Source organism: Diprion similis, chromosome 4 (assembly GCF_021155765.1).
Source record: "Diprion similis isolate iyDipSimi1 chromosome 4, iyDipSimi1.1, whole genome shotgun sequence".
Classification (NCBI taxonomy): Eukaryota; Metazoa; Arthropoda; class Insecta; order Hymenoptera; family Diprionidae; genus Diprion; species Diprion similis.
The window spans coordinates 25,116,675-25,141,628 of record NC_060108.1 but is presented as its reverse complement, the minus strand read 5'-3'; the positions used below and the strand labels follow the sequence as shown (position 1 = coordinate 25,141,628).

The 24,954-nt window shown below is 47.5% G+C and overlaps 1 protein-coding gene across 1 annotated transcript in view; it reads right to left on the bottom strand.

Moving 5' to 3' along the window:
• Nucleotides 1–2,114: 2,114 nt before the first annotated feature.
• The window catches only part of LOC124405299 (zinc finger protein 62 homolog), a 38,674-nt gene continuing 15,834 nt past the window's right edge, over nt 2,115–24,954 (bottom strand). The window contains exons 2-9 of the mRNA XM_046880099.1: nt 21,690–22,799; nt 21,318–21,617; nt 20,918–21,241; nt 19,827–20,401; nt 19,093–19,746; nt 7,820–8,017; nt 5,339–5,549; nt 2,115–2,450 (exon numbers count right to left, since the gene is read on the bottom strand). Of these exons, the coding sequence (XP_046736055.1) occupies nt 2,226–2,450; nt 5,339–5,549; nt 7,820–8,017; nt 19,093–19,746; nt 19,827–20,401; nt 20,918–21,241; nt 21,318–21,617; nt 21,690–22,715 (3,513 nt within the window). The 5' untranslated portion in view covers nt 22,716–22,799 and the 3' untranslated portion in view covers nt 2,115–2,225. The remainder of the gene's footprint in view (nt 2,451–5,338; nt 5,550–7,819; nt 8,018–19,092; nt 19,747–19,826; nt 20,402–20,917; nt 21,242–21,317; nt 21,618–21,689; nt 22,800–24,954) is intronic.

The following is a 24,954-nucleotide window of genomic DNA, read 5'->3' as shown; positions in this document are numbered from 1 at the left end:
CATTGATTCAATTTTTCACAACATATTTCTGCTGCAAAGTGAAAAAAACTGAGGTTCGAGTCAAATCCAACAGCGATCCCTGTACAAACGGAGAACCGCGTTTAGCGTCAGCAGGTTATGAACCGTGAAATTACCACCAGGTGTAATTGGGGTAATGAAATTCGCAGAATTTCGTCGCTGCTCGGATCTTACAGAGTGAGGATCACGAGTCGGGTCGTAGGGAGGCTCGTTCCTCTAGGGTGACACCGACGCGGCTCCGAGGGGGCAAACGTCTTTATATCTTCATTAAGGAACGTCGTGGCGTTCCAGTCGGATTTTTAACGCTGCATCACGTCGCGCCTTACAGCTGCGGAGATCTTGTTCCTTAATTTTTCAACAGCGTTATAAATATGGAGAAACTAGTTACGGTGAAGATTTGGACAGAGCTGCTCGTCACCGGGCCCCAAAAAATTAGGGGTCAACGCCTGACGGCCCGACGCATAATTTCGATACTTGAATCTAGGAACGGCCGAACGTTTTTCTCAACGCCTGAACATGTCCTCCAGCATGTACCTCTGCCCGCGGCGTGTAGGAAACGCTGTATCGAACCGCCAATAAATCACCGGCAAAGATGGCATATATGCCGTCAGGTAATAGTGGTGGGACGGTGTTTTCATCGGTTTAAAAAACATACTCTTCAAGAAATTAAATTTTTTGACTCATGCGCTCGTAAAACTGTATACCTACCATAATACTACCGGCTGTATTCATTCGACGCCTACTTTTGCCCACGGACCTCTGTAAGCCAGCCGCCAGCTCACGCTGTTGCGTGATATTCGTCAAATCTGGTAAGAACTCGCTGCCCTCTGTCACGGACAATACTGCATTTATTTCCACGAAAGTTGTAATAAAAAACGTATGAAAGAAAGAGAGAAAGAAAGAATGAAAGAAAAAAAAAAACAGCACGGAGGCTATAAACCCGACCTACAATCTTTCCCACTAATTTCACTTCCAAACATTCCAGACAAAGAAAAGCAATTAACAGAGTGGCTGCTCCGCTCGTAGCAGCAAAGGTCGTCACACCGAAGTCGCACTGCGGATACCTGGATACCAATGATCACTCCTGGACCGTTACACGTTGCTGCTTCCCCATCAATTCTGAGTAGGTATTTTAAGTCACTCTAATTCATCCACGAAGCACAAGCAATGGACAGCCTCAGTGGGTTCTTCTTCGATGCCAAAGGTATATAATTTATTGAAATTGGACCGCAGGAGAAGCAACCGAAGGCGTCATCGCTCCGACACCAAAATGCCGAATGATCTCGCGTCCACCGATGAACACCATAACGGAGTAAAACGGTGAGGTAATACGTATAAATTTTCATCCGCACTACGGTGTGTACGTAATTGGAGGAGAAGGCTTACCGCGACAAAGAAGCGCCGATATACCTTTGTCTTAGCTGTTTCCCACGGTGGATGAGAGGGAGTCCTGAAGGCGATGGGACTTTACCGATCTGCGATTCACCTTCGTCGGTGTCGCCGGCCTCGCCGGTTACACTGGCTGGTTCACTGGCTGCCTGCATCTCTCGCTGCTTCTGCTGGTGCTGGTGGAGGTTGAGAGTTACAGGAGAGCAGATCGTACAAGCGGCGAAGGTTCGCGGGGAGAAATTCCGGCTTGGAGACCTGAATCAGTATAACACCGCGACCGGTCGACAGCGGACACATCATTACAGGGCCTTGCAACAGTTTGGAGCGGCATCGAGAGGCCTACCAAGCGATCCGTAGGACGAAGTCGTAAATATTCGGTCGCCAAATAATGCCGAGGACCGCGCGAACTGCCCCACCGACCTCCCGCTCTGGCTGCCCCTCGTAATGAAGGACATCCTCGTTAATTAGCCGATAAATTATTCGCCCCAACAGACGGCTGGATCTGCTTTTTCTACATACTTACGGCTTGTGTCTTGTTGTTGGAATTCTTCACTCCACCGCACCGTGCTGACTTTGAATCATTTCTTAAAATACATGTCGCTGTAATAAAAATGCGCCGAGAGCGGCAGAGTGAAGGATGAAAGAAATCAGGAGACCCTGATTTTCGACCTCTTTCAATAAAGTATCAAACGTACTGCGGTGCGGTCGATACCTCCACTCTTTATTCACATCGTTAACTTTGCAACCTATAACTTATCATCGTTCTTTTCTTATTTCGCCTCGTATTCTTCCACCCTCGTCGATTCCCAGTCACTGTTTTACTCCTGAGACTGGATTTTGGGAGAATCCGATTCGGGATTGTACATCGAGGCGACGTGGCTAGCAGCGAGTTCCGGGGTCGGGAAGTTCTCTCCGTGACTCTGAAGAAGATGGGCTCGTAGTTCCCTCGAAAAGTTCGTCCTGAAGGTGTTGCAGTGCGTGCATTCGTATATTGACTTGCCGGGGTGAATCCTCGTCGAAAGCACGTGCTTCCTCAGGTTCTCCTGCGCATCGGCATTCCAAGATTCCAACAGAACAAGAATAGAACATGAATAACAAAAAAAAAAAAAAATGGGGGAAAACGAGGGGTGCGGAATACATAGTAAAAAAAAAAAAAAAAAAAAGCGCATCTGGAAGGCACGGAATGAGACGCTCTCGTTATACTTTATCCCGGCGCTCAATTGCCCCCCCCCCCCGCCGTTTCTGCCGCTTCAGCAGAGTTTCTACGTATCTTTCCCCGTTTTGAGATCCAGCCTGTATATGGCTGTGAGCCGTGTGTGGGTTGAGGCAGACGAGCACGTACGTGATATTCAAAGTAGTCTTATCGGGTGTCCCCGAAGCGTTTTGTAACCCCGCAGAAAGTCCGCAGGGGTCAACGATATTCTCGAAAAAGAGACTCTATCTTCGCGGTGATTGAATTGATTAAGCAAATCCTCCCACTTTTGTACATGTATGCAGCTTGAAATATGGATACATTCTGCGAGAGGAGGAATAGAGAGAACTTGCTTGTTTTATACGTAGTTCTGATTTTGCAGCCTCTAACGATTTCAGAAGTTTGACATTTTCGTTTGGAATATCGAAGAAGCAAATAACGTGAAAAGAAAAAAAATGAATAAATATACATATATATATAGGCGAAGATCTCGCGTTCACAATAATTAACACGATAACTCGTACATCCAAAATCTCCACGATGGTTCGTTGCAGTCGTGCCGAGTATAAACTGTAATTAACGCGGTAAATATTCCAATTTAACAGATAAGGAATGTGTTACTTCTGCACCGCCCGAGTCGCGAGCTGATCGTAGCCGCCTCGCAGCGATGCTAACTACCCTTCGATCTTCGAGGTCGGATAAGAGTTGCGTTGCGAGTCTTGAAGAGACCGTTGGCTAAGTGCCTTCGTACCGAGGTTTAATCGACCCGGTCGTAAAAATTGTTTTTGGTCTTGGACAGGCCTCTATGATCGAATTCCAAGGCACGAGTCCATGAAAGCTCGCAAGAGTGGAAGAAAACAAATCAGACATCCCACCGCTGACACCGTTTTTCGCGGTATCGTCTAAGCTCGTGGAAGTTTGTCTCGACGGGATTCGGAGTGAATCAGGAAAAGGATGAGAAGGAGGATGAAGAGGGCGAGGGAAAAGTGGCTTTTCCGTAATCTCGCCGACGCAGCGTACCTTGGGACCGTTAAACGGCTCGTGCCCCGTTCCTTATTAAAATACTGAGCAAACAGCCTCAGCGGTGAGTGCGAGCTTGGCGTTCGTTACAACACCTGGTTCACGCCGCGATGAAACTTCATGGGTGAAATTTATTGAACTCTTACACCTCCGGCGATCAGGCGACGATCGCGTGTCTTCGAAATTTATCTCCGCCTGCACTCCGGTCTCGTTCATCGCGAAACGCGTCAGACTCCGCAGACTCAACAGGATTCTTGTACGGAAGAGTTTTTCCTCGAGATTAAACCGTGAATGTTTACTACGCTAACGATAAAACGTGGCATCGACGATTTTAGCGAAAAAAAAAAAAAAAAAAAAAAAAAAAAAATCCACGCAGAACCGCAATATTGAATGTCACATTCGAGACAGTGAAGGATGTCCAGTTTCGACTTTGGAGCCTGTTTTCGAAGAGTTTAATCGGCTTGATCGATCGGGAGTGGTTTGAATAATAATCGCGTACTTACACATCGTTTCAGGAATTATCGAATTCAGTAACATTTTAATCTCCCAAATCCGACACTCTACGAGGTAGTCAGTGATGACTCAAAAATCCGCATATATTACCTTCGATACTGTGTTGAAAAAAAAAAGTACCAGAGTTTGAAAGACTCGACAAACTTGTTGGAAACTTTACTTTCTCCAAATGGTAAATCCGAGTTTTTTCTCGTTGGAAATCATCTCCCGATGTAGTGATCTCGAAATAGAGACGTGACTCTATGGAGACACCCGCACTTCGCAATTTCCTCCGCCATCCAGCCGGATTAAACGCAAAGTATACCGATCGCATTGGTACAGTACATATTCCGATCGCCGGCTCGTACGTAAGAAGAGAGCGGCGATCAAGGGTCAGGGGAGGCGGGAAGGGCGGGGACAGGGAGAGCCACCGGATCGAGTTTATGTCGCTATCAAAAAGACATGGTCGCCGCAGTGCAGCGCGCATCGCAACGAAACCCTCAAAGAGCATTAGCATACTGGACGTGCGCAGTATGATTGCCGTTCGTTCCCTCGTTCACTCGTTCATCCGTTCATTCGTTCGTATACGTGTGTGGGCACATTCGCCACGGAGCACAATTAACTCGTTATCTTATCTCTTGCGGCACTGCGGACCAAACATTAAGGTGGTTAAGACTCACGGCATCTAATTTACGCCCGTCCCCGAAGTCGCCAAGGACGTAAAACCCATAAAATACCTACCTTACTATTTCCTTTTTCGCTCGCGATCCAAGCTTGACTGAAAGTTTTATGATCATTCGTTCCTCGTCAATCTACCATCGCGGTTCGTTTCAACCCCTTGCGTTAACCCATCGTTAGCCAAATCTTAAATATCGATATTACAAGGTCTCGTCTCACTCTCCTAACGTCAAGTATTGGAAACAGTTCACAGACAATGAGAGCGAAAACGTGGAGAAGAAGGCTTGACAATAATTCTTTGCTTTTTTTATGCAACGTAAGATTTACCGATTACTCACAGTAAATCTATACTCTTGGTACTTAATGATTTGAAAATTTTTTACGAGTACTTTTCCTTCTTTGAATTTCTGGATTTCTAGATATACCAGCTACTACGATCTGATCCTTCGTCCTTCCATCGCGACTGCCAGTGAATCGATCGTGCTAAATTCGCAGGATGCTGAAAACCTGTAGTACGAATTTGAATTATAGAAAAAAAACCATGCTTACGAAGTTGTTGCTGGCGTAGGGGCAATGGGCGCATCTGTAAGGCTTGGAGCCGGTGTGAAGTCGAAGATGTCGATGCAGGTGGGACTTTAGTTTAGTCTTGAATTCGCAGCCGGTATAAGCACAGTGGTAAAAATTTTCATCCACAATTTTTCTTCCAGCGCCGTCCTGCTCGTCTTCAATTGGTCTTCGACGTTCGTGATAGTTTTGGTGTCTGAAATACGTCTTTGAATTTAGGCACATAGGTAGAGAAACGACGTTACGTCGGATAGCAGGAATGGATATTTACGGTAAAATTAATGTGACAATATCTTAAGGATCCGTTTTTTTCACCTTCTTCATATTGGATAATAAATGTGTGAGATTAATATTTAAGTTAACGAAAATGGATTGCCGGTCAAATCATATGAATATTAGATTTGCGTAGGAATTGATTAACCTTTGAAATAATCGTTGATTTTTATCAAGATAACGAAGTGAGAAACAGGAAAAGAAATTTATTGAGAAGTAGGTACTTACGTCGCATTCTGCACGACTACGACGAGAATTTAATTTAATCGGGTCATCCATAGATCATGTTTATGATTCGCGATGAAAACAGTTAATCTCAAACGATAGTAGGTAATTAAGTAAATTTTGAGCCACACATGAAGTTTGTTATTCTTAATTTTTTACCTTTTCAGCATAATAATAATAATAATAATAATAATAATAATAATAATACCCCGAGAGTCATGATCCGTGCAATTTATGACAGCTGGTTAAACCGGTCGATAATTCGCAACATGTCGGAGGAGTTTATGTTAATCGACAGAGATATTTAATTTGATAATTTCTGATCGTTACCATATCGTATTCACCCGGATACAATTTGCTTCTGTATATACGACAATCCATATATGCAGTACGAGCCGGAGACTCGAGTGATCGTAATACGCTTATTAACGATCCGCCGTGCATCTGATCGGCCAAATTGTCGACGATATCGTCACCGGTTACGTATACCTACATACATACATCCGTACTCGTAGGATTAAAAAGCACTGCGGATGAATAACGCAACGCGTCCACTTGACGTATCGCACGCGGGCTATTATGATAGCGGAAAGGGCATGCGCCTCTGAAACGTACCAACATCATCGTGTCCGAGTGTTGGAACATGCGAGTACATCTCTATACGAACGTAACGCGTTTACGTTTAGGGACCAACCAACTCGGCACGCATCGCACGCCCGTACGAATACAGGAGGTGTATATATCAGGTTCGAAATGCGTGACACGTTTAATTAAAATGGTCCGTGATTTACTCTGCCACACAGCGCGACTCTGTTCCACGGTGTCCGGCTCACGTACCAAGTGCTCAATTCACGATGAATTATTGCGCGGGCTACCAGGGTGACACTTATACTCCTGCAGGACCACCGCCGCAGGACGCGATTCGCTTCACTCGCAGGAGATTCCTCGTCCTTTGGCAAAGCTCGACGATTAGAGAGTCTCCTCGGAGGTGGAGGGAACACTTGACGACGTATTTGAACACTTCGGTGTGTGAAATCATTTTTTGGCACATAGCTTTCAATAACGATCTTCAGCGTGGATTGATCGGCAGTGGGTTTAAGGGACTCGGAAATTCCTGATCGAGCTTGCAATCGCCAATTGGATTACTGGTGAACTAATTGGTGAGGACCAGGTGCGCCAGGTGGAACTCAGGCTAGAACTAATTGCCTCGGTTGCGTCGATGTGTGTATACCTGCGCCTAAAATCCGAATCTGGCGACTCGAGCGTTTAATCCAGTTTCGTAACAGCGCCGGAAGTGAGCAACGCGCCAACGGAAGCCTCATCGAATCCAATCAATCTCATCCTTCCACTTCTTTTTTTTCCCTTATTTCTTCGGCTTCTCCACCACGTTTACAGAACCGCCGACGTATAAGTATTCGTTTCAGACTTTGGCTAGTCGAAGACTATGGCAATTATCGTCATCACCGTGTATTTCACGTTTCCATCGATCCTTCGTAAAAAACGAGATAACAGAGGCACGAGGTGAGGGTTGGACTTATCAAAAGGTGACTCTGGGGGCATGTCGAATAATAAATCACGTGTGTGGGTGCGTGACAAGCGCGATCGAGTCACGACGAAGGGTTATTTAGGCGGAGGAGAACGAAAGGTGGAAAGATGGATATGGGCGCAAACCGACCTACAAATACGCCGGATTAATTAATTCCGTATTTCCGCGAAGCGATCAATCACGAAACGGCCAGTGCATGGCTAATGGGGAGTTTATAGGAGGAAATGACACATAAATAACGGACGCGAAGAAATTTACGGAGGATCTTTAAAGCCTCCGAAACCTCCGGTGCAGCAGCGGGAGACTCAGGTCAAGACGATTTTTGCACTTGTGAATAATGCATGCATTTCGTAAGTATCTCCACCGTTGCGAGAACACATCGCACCTGGTTGAAGAAAAGAAACAAAATCATTTAATCTCACCTGCGTAGCCGCGTCGGCGATATAGTTCGGAATGGGCACTCGGGGCACTGATAGGGACTATCCAGTTCCAGGATGTCGTGGATGCGTTCGCGATGAATCTTGAGCTCCTGAGGGGTCCTGAGGGCGGTGGGACACCCGGGAAGCCCGCAGAGAATCTTCTTGCCAGTATGACGAAGCATGTGCCGCTGCAGTACGTGGCTGAAAAACGGAAGTGGCGAAATCGGTGTTTAACAAGCGATAGCTACAGCCTAGCAGTACGAGAGGATCGGAATGAGGTACGAGACAGGTAGGTACATGATCGTGTAGAGCCTTTGATCTTTTCATAGTAAAAAGTGAGCGCAGGTGCCGCCGTCGAGTGGAAAGGTACCGCGATCGAGTCGGTCCGAGGTAAGTATCGGTAATTACGGGAAAGAGTGAAGGGGTGGAGGGTGGAGGGGGGTTAAGGCATTACAGACGCGACGCGACGGGCAGAGTGAAAAGGCCAAAAACAGACGGTAAAGCGTCAGCGTTAATATTCATTTTATGACAAAACGCGTTCGGGTGAAATTATACCTGTATTCTAAGCAATATAGGTAGATAGATATATGTACGTGTATGTGGCAGGTAGGTATCGAGGATGGACGTACGTCGGCGGCAGCGGCGGCGGCGGTTCTTCGGTTATACCGGAATGTGGCAGGCGTGACAAGACGCCGTTAAGTCACCGGGCATGTTGGGCAACCGGATATGCCCACTCTCAATAATTTACCTTTGAACTGTCAACAGATAAAATATGCACGCCGTACGTAATATTCAAACGTATAATCCAGTCGTTAATTATTGTATTCGTCAATAACACCGGTGCCCGTGCTCTGCTGCTGCTGCTCATTCTCTAGCGAACGAGTGGTCATCATCGTGTCTTGACATTTCTAAAAACTTGTTTCTACCTTCCTCCTCCACCTCTTATCTGATCGAGAGGGCTCCTGGCATCCGAATACGAATAATTTTCGTAACTGCCATTAATCAATCTCGAAAAGTTGTAAATAAAACCGAAAAGCTGACGCAGCCTTGCGATGCAGGATGATGATTGAATCGGGAGGACACGCTCGTGGCTTTCGATCCTAAAAATTCTCATACTTTAATATGCGGGTTTACCTCTATTAATGTGAGAATTTCATGTCTAGCACGCTGCAAAAGCAGTTATCGTAAAATTCTAGATAGTATTATTTACACAGTCAACGTTAAATGGGTTACACGCGTGAACAAACTTGACGGCAGTTTTATACTTTTGTAACAGTTTATGTACCTACTTGAGTAATACGGAATAACTTTCTAAACAGAAGTACGATGTCGGTGTGAAAATTATTCAGAAGGACTGATTCGTTTTCTCCATTACGAATTCGAGAATTAAGATATCGATGAAAAAGTTTGAAGGATGGGGAAAAATCGGAGAAAATTTACGATATCGAGGTTTGATTTTTGATCGATTCAACCTAACGGAAAACACGATAGAAAGTATACGTTGAATCGATTATCACATAGTCAATTCTATCGACTCGAAATATGAGAAGAACGCGTACATGCACCATTATACTTTACAGTTGCGATCTGACAGGTTATTCACAAGCCCGGGTTAATAAATTACGAGCCGCCAGGCTCGGCAAATCAATTTATCACGATAGTTCGTAATATAAGTTGAACCAACGCGGGCTACAGCTATGATTTAATCACAGCGTTGGTCGGCCTCCTATAATAATTCAAAAGGAACCTGCACGGTATGCCCTCGATTCGCAAACTTGTCCATACAAAAACGAACGACGAAAACGCGTTTCGTCAAACGTCGCCAGATCATCGAACGCAGGGAAATCGCAGGTATCCATAAATCGACGGTTAGCAATAGGGAGAGAAAAATATTCGTACCAACTGCAAGGGCGGCAGCGCAGAGCGGATCGGATCGGTACCAAAGAAAGGGACTCGTACTCGAGGGGCGAGATCCGGTCGATGGGAATGTCAGACCGAAGCCCGGGCGGCACCGTCGTCGGTTGGCTGGGGGAGCGTTGGGCATTAATTAAAAAGGTTGAGCATTAAAATGATTTGTTTTAATTGGTTGAGCGGACTGAGGTATTTATGACCGGTCGCTAGCGGGACGGTTCTTCATGCCCGGCTTCACCTCCGGTTCACTTCGCACGATGTGGGGCTTGAAGAACCGAGCTGCCATCCTTCCTGTTCTGCGTCCGATTGGTATTGCGTCGATTCCGGGTCGACGGAATGATCGCATTCATCAGAAAAGCCTCGGACGAAGGTTTCTCGAGTCTTCATCCCTGACTCAAAGCCAATGGCGATGAACACCGGCGGAAACCAGGACGGACCGAGCTTCCTCGGCCATGGGTCGGGGTCAGAGATCACGGAAAAAGAACGGAATCATGATCGAGACTGTTCTTCAAACGGCTGCTCTTGTACGGTCATTACGTATCGACAGGTAGGTATAGAGTTCAGGGGGAAACAAATTCAGCCAACCACGATCATCGCTGGTTCTAACCGCGGTGAGTGAATTTTGAAATAAGAATGAATAAACAAGCAAAAACAACAACGACGACAACCGATATGTCATTGTCCGCTTACGTTTCCTGATTCGATGCAGGAAAGCAGTGTTTTTTTTTTTGCGAATTAAATGAGCCGACGTTAGGACGTGAATTCCGAAACCACCGCTTTGGTGCCTTATTAAAAACGGCAATCAGTAAATAAGAGGATTTCCGTTTCCTGGAGCCTCGGCCGCCTTTCTTTGGCCGGATTTTGGGCCGACCTGATTGCCGCGTTAAATACGGAAACCGCAGCGGCTGACCTCGCCCGGCACCCAGATGACGCGAAACTTTTCGCAGGCTTCGTTTACGACCCTCGGCCCTCGGCGCCAAGTCGTAAAGGCGGGATCCACGCCCTCGAGCTGCAGCGTCTCACCCTTTCATCGTGTTTATTTTGGCCGATTATTATATCAGCGGGATATACCGGGTGCACCGGCTTCTGCGGAATTTCTGTCCACTTTCATTCCCATTCATAGAAGCGTGATATTAAACGAAGCACAAAACGCGGATCCGATTTCGTTACGCGCATATATAGGGAAGACTCAGCGTCAACTCGGATCGGTTTGGGCTAGGTCGGGTTAGACGAGGCAAGGCCTAGATCGTGAAGATCTAATCGGATTTATACAGGCGAGTGGGTGGCGAGGAATATCTTGAGGAGTGGCGGCGGCTATGAGCGACTGTGACTCGGTCTGGATGGGCCGGATTCGGGGGCTGGCCGAGCCGGGATGATGCATGGCCTCCTTCTGGACTCCTTCAGCGCCGAAGACGCGCCGAGTCCAGGGATATCGAGGGGCCACGTAGAGCCGAGAAGGAATGAAGGATATCGGCCGGTCAGTTGTAGATGTGCCATGGAAGGAGGAGGGCAGGGAGAAGAAGATGAAGAAGAAAAAGAAGAAGAAGAAGAACACAGAACCGCCTCGCCGGCCCCCCGGAGCAGCCGCTGTCATAACTCAATCCCACCTCCATCCGCTCGTTCCTTCGTCCGTTCGTTCTTCATCCGCCCGTCTCACTCTGCACCTGCATCTCTACGCCTGTATATCCCTGCGCCAGTAATGACCCTATCAAATTCTACCCGAATCAACCTGGATATGTATATTCCATTCCATGAAGTGTGTGCTTATTGTATAGTCCCAAAGGGAATTCTTCTCTCTGATGTCACTGTTGCAAATTGATAAATGTAATGATCGTTGGACTAAATAGGTATACTAGAATAGTTTACAAAAACATTCGAAGCGGATTCTTTATAAAACTGTTATTTACGATGGAAGAAAAAATTTCTTGCAAATTTCAACGCGATCGAATAAGATTTAGAAGTCTCGCTTTGGAGATTTCGTTTTTACATTGAAATAAGACGTAAAAAAAAAAAAAATTGCTGGCTTTAACTCACCGTTGATTTCGCGTCGAATTATAGAGGAAAATGAACAAGATCAAGAAAACTTTTTTGTAGGTAACAACATTTAGTCGAAAAAAGGCCTTCGCATAATTTCTTCGGTTTTGCATGTTTTGAGAATTATGGTGACTTAGAATTGAAAAAATTGTAAAAATCAAAAACAATCGTATTAAATTCAGAGAAAATAAAAAATTTTCCCACTTTATTTTTTTTTAAATATTGTTGCCTGCAAGAAAATTTCTCCTGATATTTTTCATTTTCGTCTATATTTTCACGTGAAATCGACAATGAGTAAAGGCACGCATTTCTTTACGCGTTATTTCAATGTAAAAACGAAATCACTGGGATTTTTTTTTCCATTATAATCAACAGTTTTATAAGAAATCCGCACTGAAAATAATAAATGTTTTTTTGGTGAGCCAGAAATTTCTCTGGATTTCATCCATCCTACAGAGAAAAATTTTCGAGATTGAAATTATTTCTCGATTGGAAAAACGAAATTCATGAAATGAAATATGGACGGTAACTCAGCTCAATGGATTGACGCCAGGTTACTGGAGATAAGATAACCAATGTGCCTATATTGCAGTATAATCTACAGTGATTCTTACGTTGGAACGTTTGTGCAGGAGGTGGCGTCGAAGCCTTGCGGTAAAACGAAACAACTCACGGTGTGAAAGTTGAGGAAATCTCTTACAACCTCGAACTCGCGATACTTTTTACGCTCCGAGCACGTGGTCTGATAAATAATTAAACGAGTTATTCCAAGTGTCGTTAACCATGGCGGACGTGGACGTCGACATGGACGCTCGTTTCGCGGTTCGAATAAAAACGCGTTTCTTGCATGGTGTGCGTACCAAGTACACGGATGCACTTTTATTACACATACGGAGCTCGTACTTGCACTGCCTGCGAGACTCGACTTTGGTCGAACGCCATGTGTGAAATGACTCGACAAGAAGACTCCCACGGAAACAGATTATTGTAAGGTTTTACAAATCAGATTTTCACAAGTGATGAATAATTGAATTTTGCATCCTTCTTTGCTTTTTTGTCATTCAAGATCTAGTGTAACTTATACTGCAGGATAAATTGAGTCGATTAGATAAGTCCTATCCCGTCAACCTAAGCTCAATGGAACACGTTAACTAAAAGGGTGAGGGTCAAAACTTTGGTCAATATTTGGAATGGCTGATACATCGAAATTTGAAACACGCGAGAATAAAATAAGGAAAAATGAATTGCTAGAAATCTTGATTTTCGAAGGTGTCACTAATTAGTAACCATTCCAATCAGTGATAATTTCGAAAATCAAGATTTCTAACAATTCGTCTTTCGTTATATAATTTTCGCACGTTTGAAATATCGATACATCGGCCATTCAAAATATCGGCCAAAGTTTTGACCCTTACCCAACTAAGACTATCAACATGTCACGCAGTACCTTATACTCGTATAGTAACGTCGAGGAATTCTCATCTCTAAATTAATTAACCTCAAATCCGTTAAAGAAATTTGTTTTTGGGAGGTAACGGGTTGTTTCGACCGATCGAGATAGTGAAGAAATCGAAGATTTGAAATTCCCTACAATTCGAGCCCAGACTTAAATCTGTATAGGCTAGACGAGCCGGCTGAGGATAGATAAAACGTTCTACGACGCTAGACAAGAAGAAAGAAGATAAAAAAAAAAGAAAACCTTTGAAATTCCTGCAGATGAGAATTCATTCCGTGAGATCAAGGCATCACTCGCAGAAGATGATAATTCGGATAGGTGGATACGTTTTGTTTAACCGTGAGTGAAAAACGCGAGTTTACATCACGTCCCATCGCCTCTAGCCGAGAAGTTTTCCGGGTTGGATACACATATAGAGATGTGTATCGCACGCATGAGTGTACGGGTTTGCAAGTACGAAATCGCAGGAGTGCCTAATTGGCCGGGCGGCAGTTGGAGCCGCGGTATACACACGGGCTGACAACGATTAGGTTAGGGGGCGTAGATTACATCTTCCCCTAGGGGGTCGGTAAGCGTGGCGTGGCGTGGCGTGGCGTGGCGTGGCGTGTCTCGGATGCGTATTACCCGTTTGCCTGGCGCCTACAGAGAGCGTAGATACGTGTACGCGTAGGTATAATCCACCCACGCAGTAACGTAACAGTCCCGTCCGTGCAAACACGACGTCGTGTCACGCGACACGTGTGTACATACATACATACACACATGCATGCATACATGCAAAAGTAACGCGAGATGGACCCCGACTTTCCGCCGACGACACCGAGGCTCGTATTAGCCCGCGAGTCCTTTTTCAAAAAGAAGGATCTCGGGAAATTTCCGAGTTCTGTTTGCCTGCAGATGGGGAATACAGCTGCTCCGGCACGTTGCAGACTCAGCGTAAGGCAGTTTCATTAACCGAGATACGTGACTAGGCGAGAATGCGTGTACACCCCACACACCGACGTACGAGACGCACGCGTGTGCGCGTCCGAATTAATCGAGCCAATCAAACTCGCCCTCCTTCCCAACCCCCTTTCGCCCTACGCGTATTTGTCCGGACAAATACCTGCCTTCGGACTGATCTAGGTGCACGATGTTACCCGTGGGAAGATAAGGGAGGGGGGGATACTCGAGTGCAAGCAACCCCGTTGCCGGTTTGCGCAAGATGAAAGGAGGGGCAGCGTCAGGAAGATTAGGGGTACGTCGACGGGGTGGCGAGAGCGGGGGCGGGTGTCGAATAAACAACAATATTATAACGCAAGCTTAATTGTGCTGGAGGGCTCGGTAACGGTCGCATAAATCGGGACCCTCGCAAACGCGAAACCAACCCCCTTTTGCCCACCACCCCCACTTCTCCCTGGTTTCGCGCCTCTTCCGAGGCCCCGAAGTGGGATTCATTTACAATAAACATGTCGCGAGCTAATTTCAACGAGGAAGGGAAAAGATCTCGCCTTCCTGCCGCTCATAACGACTCGGTCCGCACCCCCGCACCATCAACCCCCCCCTTTAACCGGGACAAACCGCGCGCGCTATAAGGTTTGTGGGAATATCTGTCCTGCAGGGATTTTCTTCCCGGTGCTTTCTTCGGCTTGGAGTGAAATAAGGTTGGCGCGGTTTTTGCACTTCGCCTTCCTTTGTTTCCAAGTAAATATTCTCTACATGCGTTATGGGGCGCATCAGGCGAGGGGGGATGCGAGAAATTTTTTCGAATCAACCGATGGAAATCTTGATTAACATGATTGTTTTTAATAAAGTGAGCAACGGATTTGTGAATCTCAATATTATTGCGGATCGACTCACTTCGCAAGTCTTTCTATATTATAGTGTAATCACTATAGATTGAAATGATTTATTTTGAATAGCTTTCTTTAAATCCCAGAGTTGCACCTTCTGAATCGTAAAATAATGGATTTTAAAATGTAATAAAAGATATTCAAAAACAATCACATTACGAGCAAGTCCGATGAAAGGCTTGGATATTCGTAGTTTTCTGTCCCATTTTTCAAGATCTTGATAATTTAATATTCATTATCTTACTTATCGACACCATATAATTGTTACAAAAAAAAAAAAAAAAAAAAAAAAAAAAAAAAACAGCAACTAAAATTGTAAAAAAGAGAAAATTAATTACGTGATACAGCTTTCATTAGCAATCATATATCAAACTAACTATCAAAGACAAACGACCACCGCTAAAAGGTGCACGAAATCAATTTCTCGATTAGAAAATACACTGTTGTCATATCTCGACGTTCGTTCCCACCCTCGGCGAGCGTAACATCGACGCTTGACGCGATAAGTGTTTATTATGCTTGTAGAAAAGCATGGGGGTGGTGGATATGGGGTCAGAGTGTACGACTGACCCCTATAAAACTATAAGGGCGAAGGTATATATATATATGTATACAGGGAGAAGAAATACAGCGGCAGAAGCAAGAGCTACAGGAGCAGAAGCGGCAGCGACGCGTCGCGATGGCTGCGGTTTGGCGGCGCTTCAGCGGGGGGGCAGAAGCCGGGAAGGAAAGGGGGCGGCGAGGGGTGAGGGGGGAGGGGGGAGGGGGAGGTAGATGGGTGGGTGACCGGGGGGCCTGCAGGACGGTCAGAATGGTCGGCGACCGCCGCCAACTCCGTGGCTCCGGCTCTGCCTCCGCGGCCTCGACCGCAAGCCTGTTTTATTTTATGAATCGCAATATTTCACCGGACAACTGGACTTCGCGAGCGGGGCGGTCACCACTAAACTGTCTGCCGCGTTTATACCCGCATGCGGTATAACGCGCATACACGAAGACGGCTTTTCCCGGTGTGTGCATGCATGTGGCAGGCGAGCACAGCGCGTCGCATCGCGGGAGAAGGACGCGCTGCACACGGTCTATCCGCGTGCCTTCGCTGTCCTGCAGGCAGGACCCGCCACCGGCGGGGGGGAGAGGACATCCATCCCGTCACCCGCACCCCCGCGGACTCGACTGAGGACAACGGAGGAGCGGCGGGCCCAGGGCGAAGGGCGCACGATGCGGAGGAGAGGGAGGGGGATCGCATTGTCTCGAACCCATGCAGATCGCGAGCGCACGCACGCACACACCTGGGCCCGAGGTATTTAAGGGCGCATGGACGGATGCGGGGGCGGCAAGGGGGGCGGACGCCATTACCGCAGCCCGAGATAAAAGATACGCGCGCGCCCGGTGAGGACCATATATGTAAATATAGGCGGCCGAGAACGCGCGTAGGCACTTGCGAAACGTACGGTCAACGGCGCGCGTATGTAACATACCATCTTGAATATGCGCATACATCGTGCCTGCGAGCGTATTCTTGGAAATGGGATCAGGATCGGGAGCTGCCTTCTGCCTGTCCCGTAATTACCTCCGTTCTTTCCGCTACAGGATCGCGGGCGCGTTGCGCTGCGCTGCCCTGCGCTGCTCTGCGCGATGCGATGCGACGCGACGCGACGCGACGCGATGCGAACACGCCGCCCGAGCGGCATACGGCCCCTCGGCTTCGCTCCTGCGACTCCGGGCCCCGGTAACGAATGGCCTCCTCCGCGGACCCCGGACGCCTCGCGCAACGTCCTTTCAGCTCCTTGCCTGCAGGGCCCCGCAAACGGTGCCCCGTGACGAGACATTTGCGCGCTGCGCGCCACCTTGCCCGACGCACACACCTTCTTCTACCGTTGAAAGACACCTCGGACGAAGTATATCTTTTAATTCTGCCGGTCCCACGACGATCGATATCATACATTTTCGCCGTATTTTTCACGCGTTACGATCACACGCGTTTTTTACACTGCGAATGTACGATTTTGTTTTTACGAATGAGAAATAATTTGTGCTCCGATTTTTTTTGAAAATTTAGATTCTCGGAAGTGATGATCGGAATTTATTCAGTCAAAGTTAAAAATTCCTGATTTCTCATTGTGGAAGTCTTCTAAATATATAATTGACATTAATTTTACCCGCACAATTAAAACCGACTAAACCGACCAAACTTCATTTCGACATTTCTCCTTTCTAACCAGTTTATTGATAACAAAAATTTGTAAAAATGTAGCTCTGCATTTCGTTCAGGTACTTGGACATACAAAGTTGGTTATGTCGAGCAAATAATGGGACAAGAGAAGACTAAAAACTAAAAAAAGTAATTACCCACGAACAGAATCTGGTTGAGATGAACTGGATTGCCGCGTGCAGAGCAGCAGCCCAGATGCCGGAGAGATCCTTATTCGTCAATTGGTTGGAGGGTTTTCTAGGAAACTAATTACAGAGAGTATCTAGTCCGAAGATCAGCGCAATGCCTAGCGGGCTCGGAGCCTCGCTTCAGGTACTGATAATGGGAATATATAGTTGCTGCCTGAGTGCCCGCAGTACCTAGATGGTGCACGAAAGAGACGCATTGCATGGCTAATCGTGTAAGACGTTCGCGGAAAGTAGAAAGATTCACAGTGCTAGAGAAATCCAGCGGTGATATAAATTCTGGACTATACATTATGTTCCGGGTGCAGATCCTCTGGAGGAAAAAAATGCTCGATATTATCTGTACCGATGATTCACGAGAACTTGTGCACCGATGTGTCTTTGTGTCGACTTTCAAGTCAACGGTATAAGAGAGCACTAACGACCTGCATCTGACAATGAAATTGAATAATGAAGATAGCATCACACCTGTTCTCGAGACAATTCGAGTATTGCACAAAATATTTTGCCTTGCTGACAGAAGAATGCCTCGCGAGAAATGAACGGTATAAAAATCGACTTCCATCCGTTTCGAAAACGGCATTGTTCCAATTGTTAAGAATCTTCGCGAACTCTCAGTTGGCAATTGATGCAACGAAGAGTTCAAGGTAGCTTGATAGTTGGTACGAGGGTAACGAGTGTTTGGTAAAAATAGTTTCACCCGAAATTGTCACGTGTGTAAGTGCTGAGGCAGGTGTTTCGGACAAGCGTCCTAATCGCTTTCTCAGTCTCCGTCGCCCTTCCGGACGTAGCGAAGGAATAGGTGAAAGGTATAAAACGTCGTCGTCGTCGTTGTTGAAATGGTGGCTGTACGACGTAAAGGTTGGCCTCGCACGCGGCCTTACCAAGGTGTTAACAGAGTTGCTTTATAGAGGTCGGTTCGCCCACGCCTCGACACTTAGCGCACTGCCTGCCGGGCCTTCCGGCGGCTAAGCCGACTACGTTACACTCGTATTGTGTTACGAGGTGTAGGTGGAGAGGTGGAGAGGAACAGGGAGAAGCGAGAGGGCACGGGGCTGCAGAGGAGGGATTATTTTAGGGGGAGGGACGGGACGCGATCAGGAGTGTTGGTACCTACTTTCCGCGGCGGTAATACAGCCTCGTTAAATACTAGAATGACCGGTGGGCTTAGAGCGGACCAACGCCGACGCGACGCCGGCGTCGCTCGAGATGTTAATATGTTCGGGCGCGTGGCAGCGTCGGGGGTGTCCGCGGTCCTTTATTTTATAGTTATGCAGCGAGGACACTTTTACTGCTATACGTTCGCTTCAGCCGGACGGTTTTGCACCCGCGTTTATTGTCCTGTATTTTTTCCTAAATACTCGTTCGCTTATTTATAAGCTAGAGGACAAACATTGCTACCGGTTCGGCACGACCTCTGCGGTTAAATTTTACGTACCTACCTACCACGCTGTACGCGGTTCGCTGCTTCGCCTTGTTTTATGAACGGAGGGTTAGTAATAACTCTCCGTTTTATGTCCACTGCCAAACTACAGCACAAGCCTAATAATAGCGCTCCAAAACTGACCAGAAAACAGTCGATCCTCATCGTAAGACTCCACGACCCATCACCATCGAGCAAATCGGAGTTTAACGAGATGCAAACTTACCGAGTATGGAAGGCGCTCTTGCACACGGTGCAAACGTAATTCCTCTGCCGTTCACCACCGTCGACCTGAGGCTCAGAGTAAGGTGAACAGTTGGTAGCGCGATGTTGGTTCAGGTTGGCGCGCGTCGCGAAGGGCTGGTTGCAGCTGGGGCACAAAAAGCGTTTCTCACCGGTATGGCGACGGAGATGTGCGATGAGGTTGTTCTTCTTCTTGAAGGTCTTCGGGCAGATGGTGCATTGGTGCACGTCTCGGGTCGCATCGGCAGTCTCGAGACTCGTGTTGTCCTCGACGTGCAGAGATTCGTGGTAGATGTACTCAGCAGCAGATTTCGTCGCGTAGCCGCACTTGCCGCACTGCCATTCTTCGGTATCGATAGCTTCTTCGACCACCTTCGTTTCTTTGGCATTCTGGGCGTACTCGGTACCGGCAGCTTCTTCAACCACCTTCACATCGTTCCCGGCAGTGTTTGTATTCTGAAAGTCCTCCGCAATGCCAACGTTTTCAACCACTTCCTCGCCATTTCCGACACTCCTGGCACTGCTTTCGCTCTTACCATTGCCCGACGCTTGGGCCGCCCCGAATTTACACTTTCGCTGTCGAGAGTGCAACGCAAGACCTTGGGGCGTTGCGAAGGACATTCCACACCTGGGACACCTGGAATACCATGCAGAAATGTCGATAGACTGTCTCACTCGATAAAAATTTAAATATTTCAAATTCAAAGCTCCACTCACCTTGGACACAGCTCGATGTGTGTGGCTAGGAGATGTTCCTTAAGCTTGACTATGCTGGGCAGAGAGGCGTCGCAGTGCAGACAGTTCTTTTTTCGCTGAACACCTGTTTGTGCGTACTTCTTAGCCTCGACGCGGTCTTTATGGCGAGAAGATTTGCGGTGTCGAATGGCTTCGTCGGCTGATGAGAACGTCAAGGAGCACAATGAGCAGAAGTACGGTTCGATTTTTACCGAGGATTTAACCACATGATTGGCCAGCTGATGCCGCTGCAGAGCTATTTGCGAGCGGTAGATCTGGTTGCACTGCTGACATCGAAGTCGCGTTTGGTATTCATCCGATGCGGTTTCCGCCGCGTGGCCCGTCTCCGCTACATGCTGCTTCAGCTGTAGGTTGTATCTAAAGTGCTGGCCACATGTGTCACACGGTAAACGACGCTGCCGCGTTATCACTACCGGCACTGAACCGTCCATCATTGAAACGACTTGTCGGTGACCCAAACTCATCACGTGCACCTCCATCTCACCGTTATCTTCACACCAGACATCGCAGGCTGTGCACCTGAAGCTACTCGATATCTTCAAGATGGAAAAGCAAGAAACAGGTAAAAGTATTTCAATGTATGTCCGGTTTTCGGTGGCTGTAACGTAACCACTAAGATTCATTGGAATAGCGATATCTGGTATAACAAGCCAGACGAATTAACTGTTTTGCCTGCACCTACAAGGTTCCTGAATTCCTCACTAATTGATAGGATTCCCTAATCCCGTGAGCTGACATCACACATATACAAGTCTAATCACTGATTATATATCGAAAGAATTAAAGAAAACAACCTGGAAAGATATTTTAATTATTACCGTAAAAACGATAGAATTGAATCCAACTTGACACTGATGGGAAAACTTGTTGAACTTATATTCGTACGAGTTGAAGAAAGCATATATCCAGAGTTTCTCACATGTGCTCTTGGGGAAAATGCTGAGCATGCACGAGAAGCCAACCGTTGTCAAAAGACTGAAGCATGAATTTTTTTGAAAAGCCTTTACGTCATATCTAGCTAACATCATGACAGTAAAACCTGAAAATCTCACCTCTCGATGTGCATCAGTGTGATATTTCGAACGCCAGTGACGTAGGAAAGTTTCTTCAGTGTTGCAATAAAAGCGGCATCCAGCACACTGGAATGGAGACTGACGTACAATGTTGGCCATGTTGTCTAAAAGAAAAGTGCGCGCTCTGGGACTGCGAGGAACGATCCCAGAGATACGACAGTGGTAATGAGAGAGAAGGTGCTTGCCCATCTGGGGCCGCTGAACCCAAGTTTTGCACATTTCGCACCAAATGATCTCTCGTTTTCTGTTTCTCGTCTGTTTCTGGCCATCCGATGCGCTATTCCCCTCGTTGTCCTGAACCTTCTACAGTCAATTCAACAGAAGAATATCCTTCAGAGCTGGAAACAAAACTAAATGATTTTTTCCTAACGTGACTTACCCAGCTGGCTACGACCCGCCTTCCCCGCATTGAACGAGTCTCCTTAACAGGAGCAGATTCGACTCTCACGGGAAGACGAAGTTCCCCATCGAGTTCAGCGATGCTGCGTTTCGCATGAAGCTCAGAGAGCAGGTGCCGTTCGTAGACGACTTTGGAAGCGAGAGTTCGAGCACAGGGACTGCAATAGAAGCCGTTGTTTTGGTCACTCCGAGCACCAGGAACCCATTTCCCTCTGGTATGGTCTGGAGGGGGTTGGTTTCCAGGTTGCTTCTCATCCTTAATCCCGTCATCTTCCACCTTCTGCAACGAACAAGATACAGACTACTTTTTATTCCATCCAACTCTACAGCTTCATCGCATTCCGCGTTATACCTGTCCGTGAGGAATTTCCTGCTGGCTGACTGGCTTCCACTTTCCACCAGTGTGAGATGACGGCGGTCGTTCCGGATTGTCTTCTTCCTGATCAGGCTCGACCTCTTCCTCCGCAAGCTCAGTATCCATCTGAGCAACGGCCGGAAGTCCAGGTCGCCACTTCCCACCAGTATAGCCTTGTGGTGGATATTCTGGATCGTCAGCGTCGTCGGTTTCGGAGCACGATTCCTCCTCGACCACTTCTTCGTCCGGAGAGCACTCGTCTTCGGAATCAACCTCGTCCACGTAGTCGTACACCTCGTACTGAGAGAGGGACGAGTGTGCCGTGTCTTTGGTCTCAGCACCAGCTCCCATATCGATGAGGGCAGTATCTCCGAGCCAAACTTCGCGCTGTTTGGACGTACCGGACTTGGCGACGGGCTCGTCAGCCATAAAGGTTTCGAATGTATTTTCTAACGGAGTCTCCTGCTTGTCGCCGTAATTTATAACTGTGATCCTCATCATTGGTCCTGGTGTCGTGCAGTTCTTGCTCGACGAGGTTGTCGCAACGGATTTCCCTGTGGACGACGTCACGATGTCGGGGAAGCCGACTAGCGATGGAATGCTCAGGTGGTCGGTGGGGTTGTCAAGGTCTGTGTCCACGGGAAGGATGTTCAGCTTTCCGGGAAGAAGAGCCTTCGAACTCATGTCTTCAGACTCCATCTGAGGCCTCCGAGGTCTTTTTATCTTCGGCCCCGCGTGGCTTTCGTCCTTCTTGCCAGGGCTAAGCCTCGTCCTAGAAATACGTCTTTGGGGCTTTTTCGCGCTGCTCCGGAGCTCAAGTGAATTGAAAAACGCGTCAGCATTTGGAATCTCCGGGTACGAAACGGTCTTCGAAGTACTCGTCACCCCTTGGACGCCACCTTGTTTCACCGGAAGTCGACAGCACCCGGTTTGACGATGCTGAACGTAGTTCTCCAGTCCGTTGATAGTCGCGTGACACTTGATGCAGAAGTGCATGTCATCCTCGTCCTCATAGTTCTCCATGATTCCGAGTCAGATTTCTTTTCCCCGGCAAAGGAGGTTGAGCTACGTTCAACTTCCAGCGTGGTAGCGAGAGTTACGGACGACCTGAAGACGGGGCAAAAATTTGACGAGTGAAATTTCACGGAAGATGGAAGCAAAGAAGCATCACATACCATTATAATAAATGAAACGTTATAAGAGAGTCTCGAAGTGTTGGAGTTTGCAGTACGAATTTTTTTTTAACGACGCGTTACGATATGGCGCGTTATGAAAGCGGACAGACGTTTGCTAATTACGAAGAAACTCTTTACGAGGTTTTCGGTACGATAGCTCGGTTCCTTTGAGACGTTTACATCGGCGTAAAAATAAAGTGGACCCCCATATACTCGCTGATATTAACCGCGATAAGAACTTTCGGCTGGATCCCAGCCGCCTTCGTCGGGGGCAGGAAGATCCTCGGTGTTACGTGGGGACTCTCAGGTACCCACGCACACTTGAAGACCGTATCGCCAAAATATGCGGCTCCCAAAATGCAATTCTAACTAACTCCCGGGACGTTTATGAGCACGTAGTGATTCAACAAACGCGTCAAGATTGCAGGGCCGCCTAATAGTGGCAATCGGACATCTACCTGGAGCCCATGGACACGTGGGCGAGCAATAAAATCGCACTCGTGTTCTATCCACCGAGAAATGACGGTCGGTCTAGATACGACGGAGGAGAACAGGGTCGCGGGTTGGGTCCCAGAAATATAATCCACTTTGTTGATTCAGCGGGGGGAGAAACCCAGCCGGCATTTAATTATGAGAATGAAACGATAGGACTCTCAACACACAAAAGCTAGTCGGTTGGGTCCAGGCCAATTCCGTTCTCCTGCTGCAGCAGAGCTGGTTTCGTCAATGCGCAAATAACTCGATGAATTCACCGGTGCTTTATTTATATATTCGTCCGGGTGTTAAATAATTCCATGATGTATTCACCGTCAGACCAGAGTTTAATTTTCCCTGCTGAAGCTTTTTGGCAACAGATTAGCAAATTTATACTCGCAGCGCAGGCATTGATCGCGCTCTGTGACAATTTTTGTACATATTTTGTGTACAGTGGCAGAGTTTCATTACAATTTCAAAAAACGAATGTTTTACTCCTGCCAATTTCTGGTCGCGGGATCGAAGCGAGGCAACTTGATGCTCGACTGCTTGGCAAAGGGGCGAAGAGCGCGAGGAGATCAGGAGGAAAATAGGTAGAGGGCGCAGACCGAGGGCAGGAAGAACGGTCGATGCCGTGGCCGTTATTCGGACAACGACACTCGGCCGGGGCGTCCGTCTGCGGCACGTCCGGACGTCTCTTCTCGTTTGCCTTCGACTTTGACTTCGATTTCCAGACGCGGCGGGATCTGCGAGGAGTCCGGGACGTCCAAGGCGAAGGAGCTGCGAGACCAAAAATGACTCAATTTCCTCCCCCAAGCTGGTTTAACAGGCTTCTTGGCACGCGGACGGGATTCAAGAGCCTGATCTTCCTCTTTCGCTCTGTTCTTCGCACAATATTCGAACAAACTAACCGGAACTTCGTCAAGGGTGGCTGGACGAATGCCCATTCGGGAATTGTGACACCGACAGAGCCGGCTGGTCGGCGATTTACGGGTGGTTAACGAAAAAATAAATAACGCCGTTAATTGGCTGGTTCGCAGGCGGGGCGGCTTCACCGATGGAACGAAACGGAACGGAACGCGCGATACCGATTCAGCGTAGGTATGTGACATAGTATCAGCGCTCGGTGAGCTGAAGAGAATGAGGAAACTGGTGCCTGAAGGTGCAGAAAACATAAAGGACTTTCGTCCGTTTGAGCGATGACAAGCTGCGGTTAATCCTTCGTTATTGGTCAGCTCGTAAAAACTGAACCCTGTACGATTCTGTCCATTGTCCATTGCGGAGAGAATGAGGGAGCGAGAGTGAAAGAGAGGAAGAGACAGAGACAGACTGAGGCGGGAAATCCAGGAACGTTGCTGACCAGGCGAGCTCCCCCAGGACGAGAGTCGAGGTATCCATCACTTTGGCTCTGTCAAACCTCCCGGCAAACTAATTACTATTTCCGTAGAAGTTCTTGAGGACGAGTTCTTGAATCCGCGGCGTCTTGCGCGAGGAGAGGACGTCGGCAGACTATACAGGCGGCTGCTGCAAGCCGGCGGGCATTTCGTCTCCCAGGACAAATCGAATGATCGAGGAGCGTCCCTCTTTAATAATAATTACCGTCACCGTTAATC